This window comes from Palaemon carinicauda, chromosome 9 (genome assembly GCF_036898095.1).
Source record: "Palaemon carinicauda isolate YSFRI2023 chromosome 9, ASM3689809v2, whole genome shotgun sequence".
Lineage (NCBI taxonomy): Eukaryota > Metazoa > Arthropoda > Malacostraca > Decapoda > Palaemonidae > Palaemon > Palaemon carinicauda.
Genome location: NC_090733.1, coordinates 75,406,746 through 75,429,567, shown reverse-complemented (window position 1 = coordinate 75,429,567; position 22,822 = coordinate 75,406,746). Strand labels below are relative to the sequence as shown.

At 41.1% G+C, this 22,822-nt stretch overlaps 1 protein-coding gene across 1 annotated transcript in view; it reads left to right on the top strand.

Annotated features, from left to right (window-relative positions):
* Positions 1–22,822, top strand: part of RasGAP1 (Ras GTPase activating protein 1) — a 373,291-nt gene that overhangs the window by 168,086 nt on the left and 182,383 nt on the right. Inside the window, exon 6 of the mRNA XM_068380108.1 lies at positions 1,555–1,742. Coding sequence (XP_068236209.1) covers positions 1,555–1,742 — 188 coding nt within the window. The remainder of the gene's footprint in view (positions 1–1,554; positions 1,743–22,822) is intronic.

Genomic DNA, 22,822 nt, shown 5'->3' with positions numbered 1-22,822 from the left:
GTCCAGTTACCACCCTGAAATCCTACTTAAGTAGAACTTCCACCACAACCACAGGGCCTTTATTTACTAGAGAACATGGAGGAACCATTACCCTTAAGGGAATCAGACAACAAATTCTTTATTTTCTTAAACAAGCTAATCCTGAATCATTCCCACATGTCCATGATATTCGATCTGTGGCTACTTCAATTAACTTTTTCCACCACATGAAATTTGATGAGCTCTCAAAATATACGGGTTGGAAGTCCCCTAAAGTTTTCAAGCGCCACTACCTAAAACCTTTAGACGCTCTTAAATTTGCCACAGTAGCCGCAGGGAATGTAGTTCCTCCTGAAGGTACTGAGTCCTAATCACAACGTCTTGCTCTATCCTCTTTCCCTCCTGCCTGGCTTACTTATTGTTCCTACCTGATTTTGTTTGTCCTTTACCATACACCCTTATGGTGTATTATTTTATTTTACATTGTGATCAATTTCCACGAATTGTTTTTGATTTCATCTGTTCTTGAAATTCACCGTGCTGATTTTATTTTATTTTATTACACTAATAATGTGATTATGGATCTGCTTTTTGCTTGGTTTTTCTTTCATCCCTTGATGGGATTGTTTACCATTTTTTTTATTCACATTTATGTTGAATTCTTACCTATGGGTTACCTTGATGAATTGCTTACCAAGCTTGTTTATCATTATTCATATCTATATTCAGTGCTTACCTACGGGTTTCCTTTTTGTATTGATTACAATGTTTAATTATCACTTTCATATCCATGTTGATTACGTATTTACAGGATTCTTCATCCCCCCTGTTTGATATTAAAACCACCATCTATGTTATTTTTGTGTTATTTTTCTCCCCAGGTAGTTAGCCATATTGGGTCCCTATTCTCTGGTACTATTTCATTGGGCGGCACAGGTCAGAGCCCAGAAAAGGGATTTTGACGTAGGAAAAATCTATTTCTGGGCGAGAGACCTGTGCCGCCCAGTGAACCCACCCGTCCCTCTCTGTCGGGCCCCAATCTGGGGTGCTATAGGAGTGACGTCACTGGCGTGGGTGGGATTGTTCGTAGTAGTGTTTCAGAGCTAGGATGTTGAACGGCACCTCGCTGTTTGGGGATATTGACAGGAGATATCTAAATGGTGCAAGACCTCTGGTTGTGATTTAATCATGCCCCAGTTATTTATACCGACACCTTAATAGGTGAGCGAGCTGGGTTCAACCTAGCATTCCTATACAATTTTTTCTCTGGTAAAATTCATAGCAGTTATTACCTTAGAAATGATGTAAAAGGAGGATTTCACTGGGCGGCACAGGTCAGAGCCCAGAAATAGATTTTTCCTACGTCAAAATCCCTTTTTTAGAAAGGCACCTTCTGTATGAAATTCATATACAAAGATGATTGAAAGTTCTTTAATTTGGATTTGTTGAATTATTAGTAACCACTTTATACAATTGGCATCTGGTATCTTAGTGACATTTATAAGTTATCTATTGTGAAATTCCAATAACCCATTTTGCTCGAGTTGAGAAATTGTATTTTTATGTTTTTAACAGCAAATGTGTCATAGAAGTGGAAGTCAAGACCGGGACAATACCTATAATTTAGTTAATGATGATGCGGTCTTCCAAGAACTTCGATTAGCCTTGTGGCATGATTCCCCTGGAGTCTTTGGCAACATATTTTTAGGTGAAGTCAAGATCCCTATGAAATCTATTTCTCCTTCACAAGAACATAGTATGTGGTATGTATAATTTCATTCATGATGTCATTGATAGAAAATTATGATGATATTCAGATTTCACTCCAGGAGTGTGGTATATGTGGTATTGAATTTGGTATTTGATGGAAATATATTTACAAAAGTCAGTCCAAAATATTTCTTGTATACTGTATAGCAATTATTACAATTACTAATTGCTCTCTCTCTCTCTCTCTCTCTCTCTCTCTCTCTCTCTCTCTCTCTCTCTCTCTCTCTCTCTCTCTCTCTCTCTCTCTCGTTTTATAGGAGCCATTGCCCATTATCTTAGTCGTTTGAGTGCATTCATTGAATAATGCTTGGCAGTTTCTCTACCAGCTGTTACTCTATTTTTTACTGTATTCATGTTGCTATTTGCTTATACAGTATTGTATAGAGATTCATGAGTTTTTTAAAACTTTTATGGTCTCATTTACAGATATAACTGCATACCCAAAGAATTTTGTCATTGGCAACTCTGATCTTAGCTGTGCCCTTCAGTAGGAAGGTTATTGTAATACAGTACTAATAACTAATTTGTTCCATTACCAAAATACAAACCAACTCTATTTATAGGGGTTATTACTTTCGGCGAAGCTGAAAGACGAGCTATTAGATACGGTTCAGGTCATTTAACTCCTTTACAACCTTGGTTCTCCAGAGACGGTGTTACTCCTCCTAGCGAAGCGCCCCCGCCTCTCCCCCTTTGGGAGTCTTTAATCCTTCATGATGTTTTACAGGTGTAGCCGTCCCTGGGATTGCCTGGCCCGCCTTCGAAGGAGGTTTTGTTGCAGCTCCTTCAGCGGGGTGTAGAATGGCAGCATTCTTTTGCCTTGGAGGTTGACCCGATTGCTCTACTCAGTGTGGCTCTTCTCAACCCTGAGGAGTCTTCTGTGGCCTTGCCTCGTCCTCCACTCCTGCCACCGCTGCCAAGGACTGCGCTTCTCCCTCGCCGATCTTCCTTTGGTGGTGAAGCAAATTTGACGAGAGAGACCAGCTTTAGAGATTCCTCTTTAGAGGCCTGCCAGAGTTCAGCTTGCTGGTCATTCCGCCCCTGCGGAGGCTCACCCTTGTGGTCAACGTCCTCGCAGAGTTCATAGCCCTCTTCGCCTCAGATCTTTTTCCTTCGCCAAAGAGACGGCTGTTCGGCTTGTCAGCATCGGCTGGATGATCTCCTTTTGATGATCCACCATTTGAGAGATTGTCAGTCTGACGACATTTGCCAGTTTCGTCGTGCGACACCTGGTTCCCGACCTTTGCCAGTTTTAACGGACTCTCCTCAGTCTCTTCATTCACCAGCCTTGCGGCGTTCATCAGGCCAACACTCTCGCCAACTGCTTGTCAACAAACTACAGGTATTGCTCGACTTACGACCTATGTGACATACGACTATTTGACTTTACGACCATTTTTTCAGGGTGATGACGTCACAAGTTTATCGGAAATAGGATGAATATTTCCTTGAAAATAATCTATTTTCTTGTATACATATAAACTGATTTATCTTGGTAAATTATTATTTTCTTTTATTGTTAGTACAGTGAGCCCTCGTTTATCGCGGTAGATAGGTTCCAGACCCGACCGCGATAGGTGAAAATCCGCGAAGTAGTGACACCATATTTACGTATTTATTTAACATGTATATTCAGACTTTTAAAACCTTCCCTTGTACGTAGTACTGTTAACAAACTACCCTTTAATGTACAGAACACTTAATGCATGTACTACAGTACCCTGAACTAAAACAGGCACAAATATTAAAGGCGATTTTATATCATGCGTTTCCTAAACACGCCAAAAAGCACGATAAAAAATGGCAACCAATGTTTTGTTTACGTTTATCTCTGATCATAATGAAGAAACAAACGCATTTAGTGTACACATCTGTGTATAGGTTAGTTTTTGCATCACTTATATTGATTATACAGTATGTTGATTTTGTTATTACCAATGTTTTACTTAATTTTTCTTAGGACTTCCGAATGAAATTTTTTCTTTATGACGCCGCCTGAAATGACGGCGTCATTAAGTACGCTCAATAAACAACCACGCTCAGTAAACAAAGAAGGCATTTAACGCGCATGATGAAAGTGATAAATAATGATATTACAGTAAAAGCTTTTAGAAAATATGTTATTACAAATATTATTTACCATATCTATATAAAATCTTACAGTACATACTGTACGTAGCAAAGCAGGAAAAAAATTTACGAGAGAGAGAGAGAGAGAGAGAGAGAGAGAGAGAGAGAGAGAGAGAGAGAGAGAGAGAGAGAGAGAGAGAGAGAGAGAGAGAGAGATTGTTTTACGTACGTAAATGTAAATTTTAAACAAAAAAAATATGAAAGGTTACATGTATACTCTTCAGACTTTTAAAACCTTCCCTTTAACTTAATGCATACTAAACTAAAACAGGCACAAATATTAAAATGTTAGAATATTAAAGTAAAAAATAAAGATTGTTACTGTACTCACCACAAAAGAAGTTGAAGAAAAACTTGAATGATGATGGCGATGAATTTCCTGCACAGTAGAAATGATGATGATGAAGCTGATGAGGTCTTCTACTGTGCAGCCAATGATAGTATTTTACGTCTCTTCAGACGGAGGTGTCTTTTCCTAGGACACCTCTTCAACTTCTTCCTGGGAAACTTCTTCAATTTCTTCCGAAGGCGTACTAGCAGGAGGAACTGGCTCTTTTTTGCGAGGCTGGAAGAACATTGTGATCGGAAGTTGTTGCCGCTGCTTCTTTTTTCGCTCTAAGAGCATCCTGTAGGGAGTCATGTCTTCATCGATTTTGTTGCAGAATTGCATAGAACGAACCATATCCTCGTCCCACTCTTGCAACATTTCTTTCACCTCCTTTATATGGTTGCAGACCTTGGCAAGCCGTTCTAATGTTAAGCCCGTTTCTTCGACATTTTCTTGGGTCTCTTCCTGTGTTTCGCTCTCTTCTTCACTGGCCGATTTCGTCAGGTCTTCTAGGTCTGCGTAAGTTAGCGGCTGGGAATGGCAGTCCAACAACTCGTCGACGTCTTCAGTCGTCATGTCGCCAAACCCGTCACCTCCAATTATGGCAGCCAACTGCACAGATATGCGTATTGCAGAGTGTTGGATTTCAGACGGAGTAAATCCCTCGTCGTCGTAAACAATCTGGGGCCACAACTTCTTCCAGCTCGCATTAACGGTTGCAGGTTTCATTTCTTGCAGTGCCTTCTGAATGTTCTGCAGGCACGTGGCTATGGTGTACTGCCGCCAGTACGCCTTCAAATTAAAATCTCCATCTTCATCTTCTTGGGCAGCATCCACACACGCAACGAGGTCCGCCAAGGTATTCTTCATGTAGAGGGCCTTGAACGCCCTGATAACCCCCTGGTCCATCGGTTGAATTAATGATGTGGTGTTGGGTGGCAGGAACTCTACCTGAACGCCCTCACGCGACAGGTCAGTTGCATGTCCACCAGCGTTATCCATAAGGAGAAGGATCTTGAATGGCAAGCCCTTCTCTAAGAGATATTGACTGACTTGCGGGATGAAACACTGGTGGAAACAGTTGGAGGTCAGCATCTTTGTAATCCATGCTTTTGGATTATGCATCCAGTACACGGGAAGGAGATTCTTATTCTTATTTTTCAAAGCGCGAGGATTTTTCGACTTGTAATTAAGCCCCAGCTTTAGCAAAAATCCAGCAGCATTGCCACACATCACGAGGGTAACGCGATCCTTGAATGCTTTAAAGCCAGAGGCTTTGGCTTCTTCTTTGAACAGGAAAGTTTGCGACGGCATTCTCTTCCAAAACAAGCCGGTCTCATCCATATTAAACACTTGTTCCGGCTTGTATCCACCTTCGGCGATAATATTCTTGAACGTGTGGTTCACGTTAGTTTCAGCAGCGGCAGTGTCAGCGGAAGCAGCCTCGCCATGCAGGGAAACGCTTTTCAGGGCGAAGCGTTTCTGAAACTTCGCGAACCATCCTTTGCTGGCGGAAAAACGTTGTTTCTGACGCTGGGAATCATTGGATGTCCCTGGTTGAGGTTCATCTACATCATCATCTTCTTCAGCATGGTCGCCATCGTCGTCTTGAGGTTCCTTTGCCGCAAAATTCTCATACAAGCTCAAAGCCTTGGTTCGGATGGTGTTCGTATCCAAGGCTATGTTCTTCTTCCGGCAGTTGGCAATCCACACTGCTAAAGCACCTTCCATGCGTACGATCGTTTTATTACCCGTGGTAACGACTCGCTTTGCTGATATGCTAAAGGTGATTGCAGCCGTCTTTCTAATGTTCACCTCGTCCTTCTTGATATAGCGAACGGTGGATTCGTTGACTCCAAAATGTTGGGCTGGGGCCGCGTAACTTCTACCGTCTTTTAACATATCGAGAAGCGTCACCTTCTCAGCAATCGTCATCATCTTTCGGTGGCGTTTAGGCTCACTACCAGCCTTAGTAGAAGCAGAACGCTTGGGAGGCATTGTACAGTAGGGTTTAACAGAAAGTTCAACAAAAAGTTCAACTTAAAACAGTCACGCACAGCACAGATTAAAGTTCACAATAACTTAACAACATCTACACAGCGATACGACGGGAGACAAAGTGACCGCGAAAAGATGCTGGAAGTTGGAGATGCGGGCAAAACACCAATTACAGGCTAGATTACAAAACATGGGTTCTGATTCGTCATCTATCAGCGCTTGAACCAATCACAATCCGTCTTATATGCTACGTAGGTTACCAATTCAAAGTACAAGGTACCCTACGTATACAGTAATGATAATAATAATAATAAATAATGATAATAATAATTTTACGCTTGTTTTGTTGTAGGATATGTCTCTCTCTCTCTCTCTCTCTCTCTCTCTCTCTCTCTCTCTCTCTCTCTCTCTCTCTCTCTCTCTCTCTCTCTCTCATACGCTTATTCGAGATGTGATTTTTGCAACAAAGAATATTATTGGATGCAGTACTATGTACGTATACATACAAAAGATTCATGGAAAAAATGAACATCCATTACATTTGTAGTACAGTAGTAGCCATCAGCAGCCTTACACCATTCTAATATGGTATGACTGCATCTGATTTGCGTTTCATGTTCGATTTAATTTTACTACGTACTGTATACAGTACTGAATTATCGTATGATCACATTCTCTTTTCGTGTTTTATTTCTTTCTGTACTGAATTAAATGTCATATGTAATGCAATGAACAATCAGTAAGAGCAGATATTACTAATTACAGTATTAATGGAATTACAGGTAACGAAATATCGTATTTGGGGTCTTCAGATATCGCGGTATTTTCGAAATTTCCGGAAAATCCGCGATATGTTTATATATATGGGTTATGAAAAAAACCCGGGAAGTGGTGAATCCGCGATGGTTGAACCGCGAAGTAGCGAGGGCTCACTGTATTCAGTATTTATTTTCAGTTAAAAATACATTAAGAAAAGTTTTAATATCTGTCAAATTCATATTATGTCTGGTGACGTCACATCACCGGCGGAAAGCTTCCGGGCCATACAGTGATTTCCTTCCAATAGGCTAACGATTAATATTAGTATTTCCATTATCGAAATATTAAATAACGATACAAAGTATTTTGAGGGTCTATCGGTTGTCATGAGTACTACGTAGTGTAAATTTGACTGTACACTACTTTTTTAATCTCTGATAATGGATCGATGTTTATCTAAAGAAAATATACTTTTAGGGCAAATATTTTCTTGAAAATATATTTCCTTTTACATTATAAAAATAAAATACTTTTGTTTGTTAAGTTAGTATTTTCTTTTCATTTCTTGCGAGAAACAAAGAAAATGAATTTACATATTTTGCAAGTCATTCTTCGTAGAGATTACTGTACGTCACGTGACTTGTGACGTCATGTATCTGGCGGAAGCGCGCTGACAAACCGAATGATTTCCTTTCATTGTTACCGAGTAATCTTATTACAGCATTCCCATCATCGAAACACCCAGTAATTATATCAAGTGTTTTAGTGGTCTGTATCATTAGTTATAAGATTAGTACAACTTACCGTAAATTTAAGAAAAAAAGTCTGATGACGTCATATTTCTGGCGGAAGGCGAGAGGCAAATCAAGTGATTTCCTTCCGATGCGTTACTATTCCCATGATCGAAACATCGAATAATGATATATAGAATTTTTTTAATTTTCAAAAAAAAAAAATATGAAGATACAACTGAATTAAAAACAAAACAGAATCCACAGAGAGAGAGAGAGAGAGAGAGAGAGAGAGAGAGAGAGAGAGAGAGAGAGAGAGTGAGAGTGAGAGTATTCCTTTTATAACTAATAATAAGGTCTATAAACGAACTGTATGGAAAATGTGATACCCTATAACATATTGGCGCTGATGTAATATGCATTATGAAGAAATTTCGAATGTCAAGAAAATTATATAAATCAGTGTTATTCGCACTATATATATGAGCTCATAATAGTAATACGGCAGCGTGACCTTGAGATCAGCTGATGCCAACCGAAAGTAAATTAAAAGTATTTGTTGATTATTGATATGCTCAAAAAATTGAAAAATAAAATATACAGTAAACGTTCTTTAATAAACCACAATTAAACACAGTAATGTCTAATGAAATATAAAGGCTTAATATTGAAGTACAATACTGTATGAAGCTTTAAAAATTAACTACTGTACCCGTATGCGATTGCGAGAGCGAGCACACACACACACACACAGAAAGAGCTACAACAATTTCGCATTATACCTAATGATTAGACGAACTGTATGGAAACTGATTTCCTGTAACATATTGGCGTTGATGTAATATTCATCATGAAGATATTTCTAATAAGTTAAGAAATGATAAAAAAATATGCCATACGTATGTACGCCATATTTTGTTACGGTAGGTAGTGGCACTTTCAGATCAGCTGATCATAACCAAAGGTAAACAAAATTTTCAGTACTCGATTGTAAAATGCTTCCAAAATTGATAAATAGAATACAAAAATGCATTTATAGAGCATATGATATCCTATAAAACAAGAAAATGGAATATTGATAGACAGTAAGAAAATATTGACAAAATATGATCCAGATGATTGCCGAATCATAACGTATCAAAATAAATCCACGGAAACTTCACTTTTCTAGTTCGACATACGGCCAACTTGACTTACGACTCATCTCTCGGTCCCTATCTCGGTCGTAAGTCGAACAATACCTGTACTGTTCGTGGTTCGCCAACTGGTTCCAGCCACCCGGTTGCCCATCTCTCTTCAACTCGCCCTTGTGCAGCTGATCGCCGTTCGTGAACTTCTCACCTCTCTCCAATGGTTTGTCATTCACCTACAGTTTGCCGTTCGCCGTTCTACGGTTCGCCTATCGCTGACTCGTCGATCTCCGATGATTCGCCGTTCACCAGCTTGACAGCAGCCTTCGTCTGCTTGCCAGCCACCGTCGACTCGCTGTTTTCCAGCGACTTGCCAGTTTCCCAGGAAAATGGAGGTCAAACGACACCAGCCATTCGCCAATGCGCCGATCCCCTAAATCATTGGTTCCCAAACTATTTTACCTGACGAGGCATCAGGTAAGATAATTTTTGCCTCCAGTAGACCCACATGCCCCCACTCCCTCTTTTGTTCATGTGAAATGATTCTTGCATTTATTTCTTAGATTGTTCAGGAAAACAGAATATCTGTTTGTACTGTATTAAATATCAATAATGAAAGCCACTCAAATAAATAATTGTACATGTCAGAGACATTTATCTAAGTAACTGAAAATTAAATATTTGGTTCAAAGGGAGCAAAAAAAAAAAACAAAGTTTGAACATTAGCAAATTGGCAAAATTGACTTGCATTTTTAAGAATAGATAACTTGAAAACAAGGCATATAATATTTGGAAAAACTCATGAGAATGAGAGACAATTTATGAACTAATGTAGTGAGATGGATGCTACTGCTTTTTTTTTTCCACAAGATTGGAAATTCTTTGATTGAAGGATGACAGCACACGACGCAAGTCATTTTCTACATCAATTTAGTTGCGCTGTTTTGTTTCCAGGACAACAAGAGCTGAAAACCCTGCTTCACAAAAATAAGTTGAAGAAAAGGGAAGAATCACACGATGTGCTTCCTTACCTACTTTTGGGTACATGGGGAAATATTTCAACCCAAAATCTTTCAACGTCATTGTTTCAAAGTCCCTGTGTTCCCATACTAACAAATCTGGAGTTATTTATTTGAATTATCTTTCGGCGAAACTGGAAGGTAGTCATTAGACTTCAGGAGCGAGGTGACAACCCTGCCTAACCGCTTGAGCAGGTAGGCTGGGGGGTGCCCAGTCTCCTCTATATATATTCTCATAGCAGTGAGGTACGGCATTTACTCTTTTGGCTCGGTAGAGATCGGACGTGTCCTCTCTCCCTATAATGTCATTAGACTTTATCTTTTTTTTTTTTTCTTCAGGTGTGAGTGTTTTCTCTATGATTGCCCGCATGCAAACCTGTCCAGGGTACCTTCATGTCATCGTTGGAGACTGACAGGGTTCGCCTTGCGTAGAGTGTAGGGAGTGGCCTGCCTCCCAATGGGAGAAATTTGGACGGCTCAGGAAGAAGGCCAAGCGACATCTTTTTCCCTCAGGGGCGAGGGAAGCACATTTTTCTTCGGCTCGCACCCCAAATCTCTTTCAAAAGTTCCTTCTCGCTTGCGCTCATCCAAGGGACAATCGAGTAGGAGCGCAGACCAACTAACTCCTTGGCAACCCTGCGGTATTGGGGGGGGTGAGATTGTTGCTTCCCATTGTGGAGCAACTTCACCTCCAGCCGCCGGGGAGCCATTTTCCCTTTTAGATCTTTTGCAATGGTGGTTGACCTTAGGGATTTCACGACACCCTTCAAAGGAGCTGCTGCATCTCCTTCAGCGCGGTGCTAGGAAGGATCCTTCTCCAAGTCCTTCAACATCTCAAGCTCTGAAACTGTGCAAAGTCCATCTTTTGCCTTCTCCTGGCCCTTCCATAAGCGAATGAGGTAATCGCTCATGTTCACCTCTCCAACAGCCTCTTGCTGACAACAAACCCTCTCACCATCATAGGACCTCGTCATCCTGTATCCCTCAGCCATGTGTTTCTCCCCACAGGAACCTGCAGGCTGTAGGTGTTAATCTTCTGGGGACCACCGCTCCTAGCCACAGCAGCGCTAAAGGACGAGCATTGCCATCGCTTCGCCCTTCTGGGCACTCTTTCCCAGGTCGGAAGATCTGATGGATTGTAGGTCATCACGATTCGAACGCTCTTCTTCTAGAAGGCATTCACGCTCAAGAGCTTCGCTCTCACGAAACCACCAGTCTCAACGCTCTCCTCAGAGGCGTTCCTCTTCACGAGGAGAAGTCTCGCACTCGCATTCTGCACGATCACGAGCACAGTCTAGACCCAGGTCCAGACTCTCACGTTCTAGGTCTCTACGATCTAGATCACGAGAATGGCATTCACGCTTACAAGGATGACGCTCCCGTTCATGAGGGCGGCATTCTTGCTTCTGAGGGTACTGTTCACGTTCGCTAGCGATGTTCACGCCGTTCTCGAACAAAAGCTAGACTCTCCCATTCACGAACAAAACCTAGACGCTCCCATTCATGAACAAGCTCGTTCACGTTCACGAACAGCTCGTTCATGATTAAATTCTAGACTTTCCTCATCTAGAGGTAGAGGTAGGTGCTTGCGCTGTCCATCAGCGCGTAGCCCCTCAACCCGACCTTCTCCCAAACGTCCTCGGACCGAACCTGATCGTGAGAGTGACCACTCCTCAGACAGGCGTCCAGCTAAACCCCGAGTGCCTTTCACCACCTGGGTAGTATTAGCAAAGCACTCGCCTATACGACGCTTGGAAACGCGTCCCCCTGCGACATATTCTCCAACGATAAGTGTTGTTCCTACTTAGAGGCCTTCTCTGCCGACTTTGTCGGACGTAGGTGCTTCTTTGAGGCAGCAGGAAGGCGTTAGACCTTCCTCTTCCTGTGTGGCTCCTATTGCTCCTGTTGTGAGGGCTTCTGCTCGTGAATCACATACATTGACGGGTAAAACTCATAATTTCGTGAGCAAATCGACGATTTCCGCGAGCAATTCACGAGCTGATGTATCAGAACCGCTAGTAAGTGCAGTACCAACACTTTCGCCCCGGCCTTCAGCTTCTGCCCCCTCTAGCGGCAGGTCGACACCCTTTCCAGAGGGTTTCAAGGAACCACATAGTAGGTTCGCTTACGTTCCTATTAATCTGGACCGTCCTTCTCGTCCCCTGAGGGAACGTGTTCCTCTGCCTCAGAGACTCCCCTGCGTCAACCAAAGCCCCTTCTAGAGTCCCCCCTAGGGACCTACTTCTCCTAGACCTCCAAGGGAAGCCCAGAACTTACCTAGAGGAACAGATCTTTCTGCATGGCTGAGTACTTTTCTCACCACCCTGCTGAAGTCTCTGAATGTGGCTCCTCCACCGCCACAACCTCCTACTGGTCCAGTTAAGGCGACCCCGAGGATTCCTTTGGAACCCCTGTCCAGTTCATCTGTTTGGAGTCAAGATCCTAGAAGGAGATTAACGTCTCACAAGGCTCGCAGATCACCTCCACCCCCATCGCGTGCAGAAGGTCCTCAAGCTTTTGACTCGTACATAGCCAACCTACCCTTTACTCCAGTGAAGGCAAAGGAAACCATGACCAAGAGACAGAAAAGGAGGATGAGAAGCGTAACTCTACCACACACCAACATCATCCGCCCTAGGATGAGTAGGGACTTAGGCTCGCCCAGGGAGATAACCATTCATCCCTTCAATCCTCAAGAGATTGAGGTAGTGCCTCCGGACCAGCATCTGATTTCCTTACCTCTTCCAGAGGAGGAGTCTTCAGCTCCTGCTGTCAAAGCCTCGCCAGGTGCCATGAAAACTGTGCAAGTTCCCCCTCCTTAGACCGCAGAGGAACGTCCTGTGCTTAGGGAATCGTAAGACATCAAGACGAAACCCAATAACGCTGCGGCAAGAGAAGCTCGTATGGCTGAGGCATAAAAAAAGGTCCGTTGTGGCGGGTCCCTCTAGTTGTTAAATTGACGACCCTGACCTACCCAAGACTAGATGTGAGACTGGAGGTGGACGACACCTTGGATTCCGATAATGTGAATCTTCCAAAGGCGACTAGTTGGAGCTTACCTTTTGGCAGGTCCTCGCTTGCATAAGGGCCATCAATAGGCTTTCCTACGCCTTGTTTCACCACCCAAGAGGGGAAGGATATGGTTTTCGATGAAATATTCAAGACCCAGAAGCCTTCCAGTTCCAGTGCCGCTTTACCCTGGTCTAAGGGTTTGACAGCTGCCAAAAGGAAAGCTATCGCCCAGATAGCTGAAACTTCTAGTTCCATGAGGGCAGGTTTCTCCTCTCAGTTCCTTCCACTTCCTTTTGTCCGACAAAGGAAGTATTACGAGATCGGAAGGGAACCTCATTCCACCATGTCCCTTGACCCTTCAGTAGAGTCTCTAACGAAGGGTCTTCCTACTCGAACTCTCTCCTCCCTGAACGCCTCCCTCTCAGCAGTCTAGATCCTGAGCATAGAGAGAGGGGCAAAGTACGTCATGCAGGGTGTTTCATGGCTTGATCTATGGCTTGGATCCTTGGGCTTCATGTCCCTCTCCCACGATCTTTCAAAGGAATCGGCCAGGAAGACTTTGGAGTCTTTCCTGTTGTCGGGTACCCGAACTCGTGAGTTCCCGTCGCACCACGTTGTCAACTTGTGGGCGAATGCCATACCCAAGAGAAGGGATACTGTCATAGGGAAATTCCATAAGCAGGTACTGAAGGTGAAAGTCTTCCGGTTGAGGAACTCCACCCTTGAAGGTTCTTCTCTCCTCGTTCCAGAAGAAAAAGAGAGGGCTGCTGAGTGATGAAGGAAATCTTTGAACGATTCTCTCCTCCATAGGGCCATGACATCGAGGGCCCTATGATAGACCTTCCCAGTTAGCTCGGACTCAGCAAGTACCTTCCTCTTCTCACCCATCAACTTCTAGGTCCTTGGGACCTTCAAAGGTGTCTAAACGGCCCTTTACATCTAAAGCCCAGGAAAGGGACCAAATCCTTCAGAGGAAAGAAGGGATGTGGCCGAGGTGGTCACTCCCATTAGGAATGGCATTCCTCCTCACATACCACATGTGAGAGGACGCCTACAGTGCCGCTGACAGAGGTGGCAGCTTCACGGGGCAGAACTCTGGACGGTCAAAGTGATCGCTCTAGGGTATCACGTCCCGTTCATTCAATATCTCCCTTCTCTGACTCGGGATCCAGTGCATCTAAGCTTCTATGTGAAGGGATCTGCAAAGGAGCTGGCTCTCAGGGCCGAAGCCCAGACCATGCTGCTGAAGGGCACTCTCCAAGGGGTTGCAGATGTGTCCCCAGGCTTCTACATTCAAATTTTTCTGGTGGAAAAGGCGACTGGAGGCTGGAGACCAGTCATTGATCTCTCTCCACTGAACAAGTTTTTGCAACAGACTCATTTCAGAATGGAGATGGCAGACACGGTCATTCAAGCGGTTCGTCCAAGGGACTTCATGTGTATACTGGATCTGAAGGACGCATACTTCCAGATCCCAATCCATCCATCTTCATGGAAGTATCTAAGATTCATACATGAGGAAAAGACATACCAGTTCAAGGTCCTTTGCTTCGGTCTCGCGACAGCTCCTCAGGTATTCACCAGTGTGTTTGCCCTAGTGTTATCCTGGGCTCACAAGAACTGCATCTGTCTTCTCAGATATCTGGATGACTGGCTTATCCTAGCAGACTCGGAGACGACCCTTCTTCGTCACCAAAACATGCTTCTCGAGATTTGTCAGGATTTGAGCATCCTGATAAATCACGAGAAGTTATTACTGCAACCTTTACAAAGGCTGGTATACCTCAGTATGATAATAGACACCATCCAAGAGAAAGTCTTCCAATTAGATGAAAGAGTATACAGACTGAGGGAAGTGGTTGTGCCCTTTCTCAGAAAAGAAGTCCTTTTGCCCTCTCGTTGATTGAGTCTATTAGGCCATCTAACCTCTCATCCGTCTAGTTCCAAACGGCCGCCTCAAGATAAGATCCCTGCAATGGCAGCTGAAGTCCGGGTGGAGCCAACACTCCGATCCACCAGACACTCGAGTTCCTATAACTCAGGATCAAGTGATGGATTTGAATTGGTGGATGGCAGACGAAAACCTTCAATGGGACCAGAATCTTCTCGTTCCCCCTCCGGATTTGATGCTCTCCACAAGCAAATAGAAGGGTGTTTTCTAGAGATGAGAGTAGCTTACCTGGCTCTTTATCAGTTCCAACAGCTGCAGGCAGGTCACTCTGTGGTGTTGATGAGCGACAACACCACAGTAGTGGCATACATAAACAAACAGGGCGGTACTTTTTCGCAGCCTCTATGCCATCTTGCAATATAGATCCTCAGATGGTCAAAAGATCATTTGGTGTCCCTGTCAGCTCACTTTTGTTCCCCTGGCAAGAGGAATGTGCTCGCGGACAATCTGAGTGTAGTAACTCCGATACTGTTGTAGGCTTTGAATGGTCTTTGAATTGTCAGGTAGCCAACAAAGTCCTGACTTTGTGGGGCCCCAACTGTAGATCTGTTCGCAACATCTCTAAACAACAAGCTTTTGCTGTACTGTTCTTCAGTCCCTGACCCTCAGGCTCTATGGCAAGATGCATTTTAACAACAGTGGGACAACGTCGTTGTGTATGCCTTTCCCCCATTTTGTCTGATAAAAAGACTGCTCAACAAGACTAGAGTGTCCAAAGATCTAATGATGACCCTTGTAGCTCCACTATGGCATCAAGCAGAGTGGTTTCCAGACTTCCTGCAACTCCTAGTAGATCTACCACGACCAGATCTACTCAAACAACCACACGCGAACATCTTTCACAGGACCGTGCAGTCGCTTCAACTTCATGTCTGGAGACTATCCAGGGTTCACAAGATGCAGAGAGAATGTCCGGTTACTTGCGTAAGTCCTCAGCCTCAGTCTACCGGTAAAAATGGAGAGTATTCTGTGGTTGTTGTCGTGAAAGGAATATCTCTCCGCTCGATGCCACTATTCCAGTTATAGCGAAGTTCCTTGTATACCTTCAGGAAGAAAAGCTCCTTTCAGTCTTAGCGGTGAAAGGCTATTGCTCAGCTTTAAGCCTCGCCTTTAGGCTGAAAGGAGTTGACATTTCTTCTTTGTTGGAGCTTTCTTTACTCATACAGAGTTATGAGATCACTTGTCCTCAGTCAGAGGTTAGGCTTCCTCCTTGGAACATGGTTCATGTCTTGATATCCTTAAAAGGACCTCCCTACGAACCATTACGCTATTCAACTGACCAAAACCTCACTTTGAAGACGGTGTTTCTGCTCGCTTTAGCCTCTGAAGTGACACTCGGCTTCGTCCCTGAGTTCATTGCCAAGACTCAAAAACCGGTGGTACTGGACCATAGATTTGGGCCCTTTCAGATTGCAAATCTTTATTCTGTAACCAATGACCTAGATCAGTTGTTACTATACCCTGTGAGGAGTTTGAGAAACTATCTTAAATGCACTGCAGCAACACGGCCCTGACTAACACCTGTGTTTGTTAGCTCAAGGAGAGTAAAGAGGAGGATCATTAAGAACACAGTTTCCTCCTGGGTCCGCCAAGTGATCGAAGGAGCCTTTGCTCCCGACCCTCCTCTGGCTCGCCGACCTAGAGCCCATGATGTTAGGGGAATCAGCACTTCCCTGGCATTCAAATGGAACTTCTCGTGTTATAAGTACTTCAAGCGGGCATGTGGAAGAGACAGACCACCTTCACAGCCCATTACTTAAAAGATGTGACCCACATGAGACTCGATACGTTCACTATCGGTCCTGTGGTTGCTGCTCAGCTAGTGGTTTAAGAATACCTCGAGCTCGTTGATGGACAAGTAGCAGTAGGTTGAGGGTACAGTATTTGTTAGCCGGGTTAAGACTGGGATAAATGAGAAAATGTCTGGCTTAACTTTCTTCATCTTCCCCTCCCTTGGGGGTACAGCACCATGGGTCCCTCTGCAAGCTGGCTTCAACCTCTGCAAGTAATCATCACTTTCCTTTTGTAGCCTAGTATACAGTAAGTCATAAATTTATATAATGTCCACGTCCCCATTGCTTTCTGAGAGGTAGGGAATGAGATACAGTACAATCTTGTTTTTCCTATATAAACTCAGAAGGTGTTCATACAAGACACCAAACTCTTATTACACTGTATTGCACAGGCCGCTATTATACTCACTTTATATTTTAGCGGGGTTTCAAAGTTTTCCCTGGACCACAGTCTTCTACTATACTAAGTAAAACCAGGTCAATGTCCATGCCAGACTTAAGACTTCCACCCACCTAAGAGTGAGTCATCCAAATGAATAACGGAAGGTTTGTTAGTATGGGAACAAATGACAAATTCAGAGATGTTTTGTATTTTTCCCTAACTTATACAAACCTGGAGTTATTTATATAAATTGGCCTGCCATCACCTGTCCCCCAGAAGTCCTACATGCAATCTAAAGTGATGTACCTCACTGCTGTTAGAGTACATATAGAGGTGGATGGGTACCCCCAGCCTACCCACTGAAGAGGTTAGGTAGGGTTGCCACCTTGCGCTTCAAGTCTACCGGCTATCTTCCAGCTTCGCCGTAAGATAATCAGGGGCAGCTGTAGGGTTCCTTGCGCCCTAGACTAATATATTAATTTGCGCCCCCAGGCCCACCAGCTAGGAGGTCTGGGGTGAGCAGTAGCCAGTAGCTCCCCATTGGGTGACATTTCGGGATAGTTTAATTGTAAATCCAGCTATCAAATATTAAGTTGAAATGCATTATGCGCACGCACACACACACACACACACACACACACACACACACATATATATATATATATATATATATATATATATATATATATATATATATATATATATATATATATATATATATATTAAATCTAGGTTAAAATTTACAACAATTCCATCATTATTTTGTAATATGTAACCATTGCAAGGGCAATTTTGATGCCTATAAAGATATATTAGACAATGTATTCATAACATTATATTGAAAATGGCATTAAATAGAGCATAACAATGATTTTTGCTTTTAATCTATTTAAAAAAATGTTATTTAATAAGGGAAATGTGCATCTGATAGTGAAGTTATGATTGAGTATATAACAAATTAACAATAAATTATACAAATATGAAAATTAATATTTTGAGTTATTAGTTCTTTAAAACTTCAATCAGGGATAAGAAAATGTAAGTGGTAAAGAAAATCTGACTCATTTTCCTTCCATATGAGTGTATCCTTAGCTGAAAAAGGGGGAAAAATAAAACATGGCCACTACAACATATTTTTTCATTCATTAATAGAAAAAATCTTAAGTAACTAAAATCCCCTAACTAAACTATTAAAAAAAAAAAAAAAAAGACTAGAATTCAATGTATTGAAAGGAACTGAAAGCTATGTACGTAGAAAACGTATAATATTAATCTCAGTTATTGAAGAGAATGAGATATTCTCTTCATAACTACAAACTGAATTATTAACAAAAAGACTAGAAATCAAAGTAGTAAGAATAATTAATAATTCTAAGTAAACATGAAGATAACTCAGAAACAATTGTTTAAATATTGTATTATTAGGAACTGTTTACAATTACAACTTTCAATTATAATGTAATTGTAACTTTATACTAAAATTTATCAATATCTGTCAATGTCAGAAATGAGAAATTCAATTTCAGTGAGCACCGAGTCTTTCTAGATTCTTGGCTACAACTACAGTTAACTAAAAATGTGCTTTCCGTGCCTTTTTCTTGGCAAAATCAGCCATTAGATTCTTTAGATCAACTTTCTGTGCGATCTTGTTCTCAATAAAGACCATAGCTAGACCTACAAGTCTTTCTTCTGTCATTGTAGACTGCAAATAAGTCTTAATTAGTTTTAATTTTGAGAAGTTCCTCTCACCGCTCGCCACAGGCAAAGTTAGCAGAATGCGCAAGGCAACAAATGTGTTGGGTACACTGTGAACCAGCTCTTGTTCACAAATGAAGTTTAAAACATCCAGGGGAGTGACAGTGTCAGGCTGAAGGCGGCGTGCAACTGCCTGAAGTTCATAGCACAAGTCAGTGGCGTCTATGTCCTTGCTTTCTCCATCTCGTAGTGCTGTTTCCAGCTTGGTGCAATGTTCCATAAGTTGTGTGTTTGTTATACCATTAAGTGATTTCACATCATACAGGAAACCAAAAACAGACTTCATCTGCTGCAGTTGCTGAAAACGTTCAAGTACAGAATTGATGGCAACATCGAGTACAGCAAAATAGAAGTTAACTTTAAAGTTCACTTTTGCATTTTGCACTGGTGTCTCTTCTTCATAGTCAAACTGCCTTTTCTTTTTCCTAAGATGAACGGAATCTGCAACAAAAACTGGGTCTATCTCTAAATCATTAGCCAATTCAGTAGCAACAACTAGTACCTTTTCAAACTCTGTATCACTACTTCTCTCCTCTAGAAACATTCTAGTGCATTCCAGTTTTAATGCTGATGAAATATCATTTTCTTTTGCTTGTAGTTGCTTGCTGGTAATGTTTATTTAAAAAAGAATGTCATACCAAACGATCAATGAAACCAAAAATTTGAATGTTGCAATGCCATTTGCAAGAGCTTTAGCTTCTGCACGTGTGGAATTTCCAGATGATCCAAGGAGTGTAGAATCTGTTGCCATTTCAGTAAGAGCATCATATATGTCACCAATTTGGTAACGGATGAATTTTAGTGCATCTATCCGACTCTCCCATCGTGTTTCACTCAGGTTTTATTGTTAAGCTTTATACATGACGTTTCAGTACATCCCAACGATGAGTTGAGGCTGAGAAGAACACTTAGAGCTTTTGTATCAGGCCGAAAAAATTAGTTGCTTCTAAGCAGCAACTTGCTGCATCATTCACCACAAGATTTAATGTGTGTGCTGAGCATGGCACGAACAGCGCCCTGGGATTTCTTTGAAGGATTTTCTTCTGTACACCATTGTGCTTGCCTTTCATATTGCTGCCATTATCATAACTTTGACCTCGCAAGTTGTCAATGCACAGATCCATTTTCTTGAACTCTTCCAGAATAGTTTCAGCCATGAATGCACCAGTGGTTTCTTGTAGTGGCACATAACCCATGAAATGTTCTCTCACAGCTATCACAGCATTATCTTCATCAACTTGAACAAACCTGATCATGACTGTCATTTGCTCCATATGACTCACATCAGGTGTGTTGTCCAAAATTATTGAAAAATATTTTGCAGCACGTGCATTTCTCAGAATTTCTTCCTTAATAGCATTTGCTAATATGTCTATCAATTCATTCTGAATGTTTTTTTTCCTAGATAATGTACATGTGTTTCTTCATTCCTTATCCTCGGCAGATGTTCACTCATAACTAGATCAAACAATGCCATTAGTTCTACAAACTTTAAAAAAAAAAATTTCTTGCACTGTACAACTTTTAATTTGTTCCTCGAAAAGAGAGATTCTGCACACCAAGTACCCTTGCTAAGGCAATAAGTCATTCCAAGATTTGTTGCCAATAATTTTCAACTCTTTCTCTTGCACACTGGGTTTCATCATCTATTGTTTTGTGTTTCTTCAAACGCTGCTCAAGCTCTTTCCACTTGCCCACATTGTCCAAATGATCAGGTAATTTTTCCGTGGTCCGAAAATTCCACCCACGAAAATTCCACCCACGAAAATTCCACCCACCAAAGTCCACCCACGAAAATTTCACCCATGTAAAATTCCACCCACGAAAGTTCCACCCATATTTTCTATATTTTTTATTTTCTTTCATTTATTTAATCATTAGACCAAATGAAACTTTGTTTATTTCATATCAATAACTGGAGGTTTAAATGTTAACAACTTTTTTTACTATATATATATATATATATATTTATATATATATATATATATATATATATATATATATATATATATATATATATATATATATATATATATATATATATATATATATATATATATATATATATATATATATACACACACACACACACACACACATATATATATATATATATATATATATATATATATATATATATATATATATATATATATATATATATATATTGTGGGTGATTATTTTAAACAACTATCTTCGTTAAACAATCACCATCCTACAGACTAGTATTGAAACAGTTGTTTGTTTATTTTAAAGAACTATCTTCGTTAGACAATCACTATCCTATAGGCTATTCTTACAACAGTTGTTTGTTTATTTTAAAGAACTATCTTCGTTAAACAATCACTATCCTACAGGCTATTCTTGAAACAGTTGTTTGTATATATTAAAGAAGTGTATAATAAGAAGTGTATTTCCTTTTTGGCATATTTACAGAAGCCTTTTCCTGTTGGTATATTTACTCAAGCATTTTTTTTACTTTGGTATATTTAGAATGGCCTTAAGGTGTATCTTAAGTGAAAAGAAAAAGAAAAAAATGTATGACGAGGAAAACTATGTGTACGAGAAGCACCGTGATAATCCTGCAAAAACTAAAACATACTGGCGATGCGAACTATTTCATCAAGGCTGCAAGGCGCGTATTCACACGCCTTGTAATTGTAATGAACCTACATTGTTGTATAGTTCGGGTAAGCATAGTTATTTAAGACGAGGAGACGAGGCTCAGAAAAGAAAGAAATATAAGTCTATCAATGAGAGACTTATAAATCTTGTAGAAAATTATGAGCCATCGTGCATATTAGAATCTCTAAAAGGTATAGCACATAACTTGCATGGTTAAATAAATTTAATTTCTTTTGTTTGAATTTTAATTTTACCATATGTATAATAGTAATTTCAACCTCACTTTCAATGGATACAATCAATAAATATTATTTAATGTTTTAAAAATTGTCTGTGTTTCCTTTCCCACACGTATTATAGTCATTTCAGCCTCACTTTTATAATTAAACATACATGAAAGACAAGAAGTAGAAATTCTTTGTGGGTGGAATTTCCGTGGGTGGAACTTGACGTGGGTGAAATTTTCGTGGGTGGAATTTGGTGGGTGGAATTTTCGTGGGTGGAATTTACATAGCACCAATTTTTCATGTGATGACAGTAATGATGACAAGTTTTTCCAGTCTCGTAATCCAATACTAGAAAGTGAAGAAATGCGTTTCATGCCAAACATCTTGCAACAGAAACACATTACAGAATCAGTTGACACTGAATATTGTAGCCACTTTTGGTGCATAACTTCTCCATTGGGTAAATGTCTTTGATAATGGAAGCTTGAAAACTTTTCTGATATCCAATATCTGCATGGGTCCATGTTGCACTAGTTGCTGCCTTAACTGATCATCATGGCTAGTCCATGTTGCTGGATCACTGTAGTCTATATCAGTCAGTGTAGGCCTACCAGAGTGCTTCATTGGTGTGTTACTTTCTTCATCCTTGGTCACTGTGCCTACATTTTCAGACTTATCTTTGTCTGCAGTTTCCTGAACGTTTACTTGTATACTGGTGCTGTTTCCAGCTTCTATCATCTTACTGTTAGCTGTCTCTGGTTCATCTTGCATATCGATGCTGTCATTAGGTTCTATCTGTGCTATCTCCGCTGCTGTCTCCGCAATCTGGTGTGTAGACATGATGTATACATTATCTACCCCCACTGCTGTCTCTGTTTTTTCTCTCGCAGACCTAGTGATGCTGTCTTTACATTTCATCTCTACTTCCTTGTCTGTCTTTTTCTCTGATTTTGCATCACTTTTGGTTGCATCATGAGATTCATGACCCAGTTCATCAGTCTCCCGCAGCAGATACTTAAGAAATGATCCTTGTCGTTTGGCTTCTTCTATTTCTCGTTCAGCTTTACGCTTGCGATACTGAGCTCCAGATGGGCGCTTAAAAATGCTGAAATAAAAATGTTAATGCAAGCTAAATATTGAGTCACTTTGACTAAGCAATAATACGTATTTTATATATATATATATATATATATATATATATATATATATATATATATATACAGGGTGGTTTTA